Here is an 8,224-nt window from a genome sequence, read left to right as displayed (position 1 = left end):
GTATTAGGTTTCATGGAAAATTGAATAACTGGACATGTTTTTTGGATTTAACATAAGAAAAACCGATTTTTTCAAAAAAGTCATCGGGGCCAGTTGAAAACATCATATTCTAGAGCTGCCGCCGAACAAAAGTTTGTTCGTAACACCATTTTCTATCATCTGGAGGGTGAGCCCCAGACTTGTGCAATTTTGGGACACCCTACTGTCTATCTCATCGATTGACTATCTGACATACCTCTGAATAGTTGAAAACTGTTCGCGACGCCATCCTGAATCGCATTGTCGATCAGGAACCATCTTCCATTAGGCCCAAGTTTAGGAGCCGTCTAAAAAACGGTATCCTAGAACTTGACTGTGCCGAAAATGATACAGTTAGATGGCTGGAGAATACGGCGTCTTCTCTCTAACCGTGGGAGGGAGCACACCTGCCAAAGCCATTAAAATTCATAGGGTACTCCGAGGGCAGTGTGAACACCACAAATGAGAGACTTCGTACATGGTGAGTCGTAACGTTACTGGAAAGTCTGTCGAACTGATGATGGAATTAGACAAACAATCTGCTAACCTTATAGCGGCACAGAGCTTTCTGCTGAACTACAAGTATGGAAAAGCACGCATGCAGCAGGTTTGCGGAAAGCTCTCTAACACATGCACGAAAGAGAATCTCCATCACGCAAAAGGCCCTTCTAGTGTTCTTTGTCGGAGGTTCATCAAAGATCAGTTATCCGTCGCGTTGATCCAAGAACCAAGTGAAAGGCCCTACGACTAATGGCACACCACGGTGCTTCCGTGCCCTCATAAAATAATGCACCAAAGAATCTGAGTACACCATTCGATTTGTTATGACGTCCAGAATCTCTGGTTGAAATTTCAAAATCATTGTACGGTACATTTTTGAGTAATGCCCTTTTGAAGGTCGTGAAGTACGACAAAGTGATAGAAAACGATGAAATACTCACTGTAAAGCACGTTTTTTAGCCACAATTTTATAAAAAATTTCCAATACAGTTTCTACACATTCCAAGTATTATATTTCAAGACATTTATAATTGCTGGAAAGATTTATTTGAAAATCCCACAGTGCACAGTGGTCTAAATTCGAACCATCGTGATCGTTCTAGATTTGACTATGAAAAATTGATTTTATGTACTCAATGTCTTCAGAAAAATTGTTTCATAGAACAAGGCCTTACTTTTGGCGTTTCTAGTTTTTCGATCAATCCACCCAACAGTTAGATAAAAAAAATATTTTTTTCTAATTTTCAATATACCGGATTGCCTCCTTCAGCAAAGTTGTGGAAAATTTTAAAAGAAAAATAATTGCTGAATACTGCGATGCTCTATATGTACGTTGAACACAACAAAATACAGTTTTTTTTTGTGGAGCACCCGTCCTTAAAATCAGTTTTTTGTCTATAATTTTTTCTGTGGTTGTCAAAACCTCTGTGCACTATGGGAATTTCAAATAAATAAAAGTATTTTGTCGTTTTTATATCACTTTTTCGTACTTTACTACCTTCAAAAAGGGCCTTACTCAAAAATGTACCGTACGATGATTTTGAAATTTTGACCAGAGATTCTGAACGTCTGAACGAATCAAATGGTGTAGTCAGATTCTTTGGTGCACCTGAATTTGAAAATCTAGTAATTCAACCAAGGTAAACCAGAGAAAATTGGTTAGATTTTGAGCGCATATTTTTCAGTCATTTATAATCAGGTTTTCGAGGTTTTGGTATCAATTGATCAGAAATTCTTTTACAGACTATTGTTTGAGATACACTATTGAAGAATTGGTAATTTATATCGATTGTCTAAATCATACCGCGCAGCCAATCACTACACGCAAAACTTTTCCTTATTACTTTAGAAGCAATAGCGCAAAATTACCTTTTAGGTAAACAATCCATTACTAAAAAAGCAATAAAATTTTTCCCCAGTCAAGTAACAACACATACTGTCATATATTTAGCACGTGTTATGAGAGTACGACTATCTAATAATGGTCGTTTCAACCACATGCAACGTTTTTTCTGCCGAAAAATGCTCCCTTTCCACCTCAAGTCAAAAAAAATCACACACCGTCGCATAAGTTGCACATGTTACAAGTTTTTTCAATCTCCAATTCATCCGGTGGGCGTGTATTAGTTCGCTCGTTGTATGCATACGGAGTAGCGAAAAAATATGACAAGAGCTGCCAAGCAACATTTTCCCAGTCATAGATAATGCAAACGTTGATGATTTCAAAGACTTGAAATGCGCCTTAAAATGACATCACGATCTGTCTGCGTCAGAGAAAAGTAAAAACATTCACTTTCTTGCAAGCTATTTACAGCACATAATCATTGGTTCATGGAAACTCATTTGGACCTGTTTGAATATACAAAACTCGTGCCCATTCAGAACAATATTCGCAACTTCGGCAACTCTGGTCCGACAGTATTACATATTTCCATTTCAAGTAAACCCTAGGGGACGAAACGAAAGTGTTTCTAATTGGAAATTTGAGGTTGACGGTTGAGATTCTGATTATGTGTGGATGAAGGGAGACAAAAATGAACCAGATCGTTGCATCAATACAAATGTAGCGAGTGAAGTCTTGCCAACACATGCATTGCGGTGCTTGGCTGTATGTTCTCCTGCAGAAACACATACAAGCGTGTGGCCGTCATAATTTTTATTACTTTTTGTTTGTTACTTATTGTGTATGATGCGCAGTCATAAGACACAAAAAGTAATAAAAATTGCCCAAAAGTATTAAAATATTCCCCGTTTGCGTTGGGTGTACCTCTCTTCCCAAGCACAGTCGACACTAACGGATACAATCGATCTGACTTTGTTGTTATTGTTGTTGTCACTTTCTGTTTCCGATGCTTATTTACGTTCCTTGTCATTTCATTATCTACTTAGCTCCTCCTTTTTTCTAACTTACTGACGAAGCCTTGGTATAAGAGGAATCGTTCGAACATTTCACCCCATCAGTTCAGTTTACTAGCAGCAGGCAGCAGCAGCGGACATCAACACCGATGGCAATAGGCGAAGTGGATCAGCAGCGGGCAACAGCGGCGGTGGTAGTGGTTAGCTGCAGCTCTTACCTCTTTCAGTTCGGCTTCCCTTCGATCTGAGTTGGACCCCACCAGCGGTAATCTGATTCAGATATCGTTGGGTAAATACAACCTGAAACTGAAAAAGACTCGCCCCGCCAGGTGGTTTGAGAAGCCACCATCATCCAGCGTATGTCTTCGGGCTATATAAGAAACTGTTTCTCCTCAAGCAAAACAGAGGGACGAATGACCGTTTGGGGTTAAAGTCCGTTCAAAATAAATCAATCCATCAATCCCCATCAGTTTCATTACTAAACCGTACCGGTTACATACGGACGCTAGGTGTTAGCAGCTGAAAGGAGGAAAGACAAAATTGTACCGGTCATCTCGTGCCGGTTAGTAGTACATGGCTACTGCAAAATACTAAAATGTCTGGATTTCTGGACGTACTAACCAGTAAAAAAGAATAATCGGCAACTGGTACCCTTTGGTGCCTCGAAGTTTTGTAATAGAAGCGTTGCAATTCGCTCTACTATTTGTTTTAATGGAATATAAGAATACGGTAGTCGACGTCATGCGGTCGTGTCTTGAATACCACCCTCCTACTATTTTTCCACATACCATTTTTTAAACGGCACAAATACAATTAATTTTTTACGGCGCCACTAATAACTCGTATCTTATTCTCTTAAGCAACTTAAAAACTAAAAGCAAATTTTTTATCCTCGCTGCCGACTATGAGCTAAAATTAGATCTAAATTAAAACTAGATTTTTTTTTTGTTCACAACATTTATTCGACACGGCACAATACAAATTAATGTTTTACGGAGCCAATTACATCCTAGAATATTTTCTTTTAATCACTGATTTGTTGTTTGATGGTTTTCTATTACAAAGATAAACATGTTCCTCTAGGCCAAGATGTTACGAACTGGCTCACTGAGATGTATCCTTTCGGCCCTGAGAGTATCGTCCGGGGACTAGTTATTGATTCCGAATCCAAGATTTTAACATGTTCTTGTCGTTTGATTGAATGTATGCGGAAGGGAATGGGACTAGACTGGGGCATGAATGGACTTCAGGAAAACGTATATAAGGAACATGTAGGGTAAGTCACGGCTCGCCAAGACATCACGAACAGGAACAGCTCGTCGTGTATTCTCGGCCTGAAGGCAAGCTATTAATTTAGACCTAGCGTCACGATGTACAAGGCATGGCCAAACAACATGCTCAATGTCGTGATGACCTTCACCACAGGCACAGATACCACTTTCTTTACAGTGTTTGGACATAAGCCGGGACCTCACGCAAATGAAATCCCGACCTATATCCAACCCCTGAGCCACGGGCTCGTCGATACCTTGGGGATTACGGAAAGTAACCACCTTCCCAGTTCCCCTCTGGTTCAAGCATTTTGCCAACTGATAATCATGTTCTGACGTACACATGTAAAAAATTCATTAAATGTTTTTTCCGTCCACCTTATCTAAATCGCTTTCTCACTACCCGGTATCAAGCAGTGAGAAGGAACCCACACTAATGTAATCTGAAAAGATTTTTCGGATAAAGCACTCAAATGCTCCCGTATTTTTCTCAGGAATTACGGACAATGTTTAACATACTTTATCGATCGGAGAGCCTCAATAGAACTGAGACTGTCGACGTTTAAATGGTGTCCATACCCAAACCAAAGAAAAAAGACAAAACATTGCCCAAAGCTTTCGGACCTATAAGTCTTACTTCAACTCTTTTCAAGTTTATGGCAAAAATACGGACAACTACATCCGCAGCAAGTTTCTGGAGGAGTTACTTTCGCATAAGCATCAATATGCTTATCAACAAGGTAAATCTACTAAAACCGCTTTGTATTGCCTACTGACAAAGATCGAGAAGTCATTGAAATATAAAGAGACAGTGGTTGCACTTTTTTTGATATTGAGGGAGCTTCCGATAACACGTCCTTTGTATTACTTTACACGGCTCTACAAAATAAAGGAGTCGACAATGCTACAATGAGCTGGATCTGAGCAATGTTTCCGAACAGGAATATCACAGCTGCATTGAGAGATACGTCTGTCACAGCAAGGGCAGTGGAAAAAGATCGTCAGTAGGAGTACTCTATTCACTGATATGGTCACTAGTGGTAGACGTTCTCCTTAAAAAGCTATCGCAACACGGCTACGAAGTCATTGGTTATGCTGATGACGTATACTTATTGTTCGGGCAAAATGTGATGCAACTTTATCTAGTCGTGTGCAAAAGGCTCTTAACACTACCTCTCTGTGGTGCTTAGAAGAAGGGCTGAACATTAACCCCGCTAAAACAGTCATTATACCCGTTACCAAGCGAAGCATGCATTCAATCACTCCTTCACTATCAAATGGGGTAAGACTGAGTTTTAGCAATGAGACCAAATAACTTGGAATCATTTTGGATAAAAAACTAAACTGGACTGCTCAACTAGACTACGCTATCAGCAAGGTAACTTCGGCTATCTGGGCTTGCAGTACACTGTTCGGCAAGATCTGGGGGCTAAAATCACAATCAGCTTGGTTCAACGCCGATTGCAGCCATGGAAGCCATGCTTTGCTTGCTTCCGGTACATCTCCATGTAAAAAGAAGGCAGAGCAGAAATACAACGATGCTCGAAAGTGACCTGACGAATTTTGAATTGAATTTTGCGGAGAGAAATCAGATTCTACCTCGAAAAATAACCTTCAAACTCTTATTACTCACTAACACTAACATGTACAATTGACAAAAACTGGGTTGCGTATTGTAGATTGATATGTTCTTTAACCGTATAAAATAGTTTCATCGTTCAAGATATCAAGTATAATTGTTAAGCTGTAATACCTAACTAACTAGCATCACTGCTTATGTTTTAGTTGTTGATATTTCGGTGCTTTTAAATTGTCGATTTTTCGTGTAATTTCGATTCCGTTTCGCGTTCAACACGTTACGTTACGTTTGTGACTTCTCTCGGTACATTCTGTTATTGGAGAATAATTTATATGTGCGTGTTGTGATTAGTTTATCGGTAGTGAATTGTGCAGCTTAAAGTGACATTCTGCAATTCGCATCTTGCTACACACTGTCTACCTACCGCTACGCTCGATTTTTTTTCCAAAGCGCCATCTACCAGATTCTCCCGATACTACTCCTTGCTTGCAAGTTTACTGTACACTTGTTGCATAATCTACAGGCGCATATCCACAGTGTGATTTCGCTTCGTCAATTAGAAAGCTCTACTGACAACATGACTGCAGCTTGTCACACCTGTAAAAAAGAGGTAACTGATGCTTCGGTGCAATGCTGTGGTTTTTGTAAGGCCGTGTTTCACCTGAAATGTTGCAAGATATCACCTGCTATTGCAGAAGAGATACACCGGAATAAGCAACTTTTCTGGATGTGTCAATCTTGCACTTCACTGATGGGCGATATTCGTTTTCGGGCTGCTGTTGGTACTGCTTTCGAATTTGGACTGAATAATGCTTTCAGCGCACATGGTGAAATTGCGAAAAGTTTGAAGACAGAGATCATGGTTGAGCTGAAAAATGAAATTCGTTCGAATTTTACTGCTTTGATCAACTCCAGCTCACACACGCCAAAATCATCGACCCGGCCGATCTATCCGATGCGATCTGTGCGTAGCCGAAGGCTGTTTCAAAAGTCTGAAATTGTGGAACGTCGTCAATCTGATCTAATGTGTGGAACTGGAAATTCGCTGTCGCCTTCGGATGGAACATTCACCGTACCACCTCCTAGTCAAAAATTCTGGATCTACTTGTCCCGTATCTCTCGTGACGTTACTGCTGAACAAGTTTGCCAGTTGGCAAAGCAAAGATTGGGCACAAATGACGTTGAAGCTGTTAGGCTGGTAGCCAAGGGAAAGGATATCAAATCGCTGTCATTCATTTCGTTTAAAGTTGGCATTAGTGCTGACCTAAAATCTAAAGCACTTTCGACTTCAACGTGGCCTAGAGGAATGTTGTTCCACGAGTTTAGAGACAATAATGCTGCTGAAAATTTTTGGAATCCTATTCGATCACTGAATGCAGACCCTCAACAATCTTCAATCATGGATCCGATGTCAACTCACTCCCTAGGACCCCAGGACGAAGTAGTAATGACGGAATAAATTGTATTCAAAACACCATCCTTCCTGTCTTCCAACAACTGGGACGCAATGATAATAGTAATATGGAAGCCCCTAATCCCCCCTCCGCAGTCGTGCCATTCCAGCCAGCGACCGGCAGCCGTCCCAGGCCTGCGTGTGGGCGTGGAGAAGGGGTCTTCCAAATATCTAACGCAGGCAAGTATGATTCTATTTCACACTTGACAAGATCTGATCTGCCTATCGCTTCCAGCATTTCCTCGTTACCGCCTACCATATCTCATCCACTATCTGTTACGACCGAGCTAAGACGTCCTTTGATCAATGTACGAAACGAACGAAAGTTACGCATCTTTTACCAAAATGCTCGTGGACTCCGGACAAAAATCGACACTTTCTTTCTTGCTGCTTCCGACTCTGAGTACGATGTTATCGTTCTCACTGAAACATGGCTGGACGATTGCATTTTATCGCCGCAGCTTTTTGGCAGTTCATTCACTGTATTTCGAATGGATCGCAGTAGGGTGAATAGTCGAAAATCGCGTGGTGGTGGAGTCTTGATTGCCGTTTCCTCCAGGCACTGCTGCTGCATAGACCCAGCACCGATTAGTAACACGCTTGAGCAACTGTGGGTAAAAATCCAACTGGATAGGTCATCCGTAAGCATTGGAGTGTTGTATCTGCCCCCTGATCGTCGAAATGATCTTGATGCTATTCAGAAACATGCTGACTCAATTGGATCCGTTCTATCCCGTCTGAATCCCCTCGACATTGCTGTTCTTTTTGGGGATTATAACCACCGAGAGCTACATTGGGTACCTTCGGAAAGCAGTGGCCTTGTTGTTGATACAAGTAGATCACGTTTAACCGCAGCTGGAAGTGCTCTGTACGACGCATTCTGTTTCAACGGTTTGACGCAAACAAATCCAGTCAAAAACGCTCGTGCTAGAACTCTCGACCTAGTGCTGGTGAACGAGCCAGCGCTTCAAAACCTTTCTGTGATGGAGGCCGACGATCCTATGGTGAGAATTGACCCGGATCATCCCTCTCTGGATGTGACTGTGA

The 8,224-nt window shown here is 41.2% G+C and overlaps 1 protein-coding gene across 1 annotated transcript; it reads left to right on the top strand.

Moving 5' to 3' along the window:
* Positions 1–6,301: 6,301 nt before the first annotated feature.
* Positions 6,302–7,183, top strand: LOC129720237 (uncharacterized). The gene has a single exon (XM_055671686.1). It carries the CDS (start codon positions 6,302–6,304, stop codon positions 7,181–7,183), a length of 882 nt encoding a protein of 293 aa, XP_055527661.1.
* The last annotated feature ends 1,041 nt before the right edge of the window (positions 7,184–8,224 follow it).

Source organism: Wyeomyia smithii, chromosome 2 (assembly GCF_029784165.1).
Source record: "Wyeomyia smithii strain HCP4-BCI-WySm-NY-G18 chromosome 2, ASM2978416v1, whole genome shotgun sequence".
NCBI classification, from domain to species: domain Eukaryota; kingdom Metazoa; phylum Arthropoda; class Insecta; order Diptera; family Culicidae; genus Wyeomyia; species Wyeomyia smithii.
Note: the sequence above shows the minus strand (reverse complement) of the source record. Positions and strands in the feature narration are given on the sequence as shown.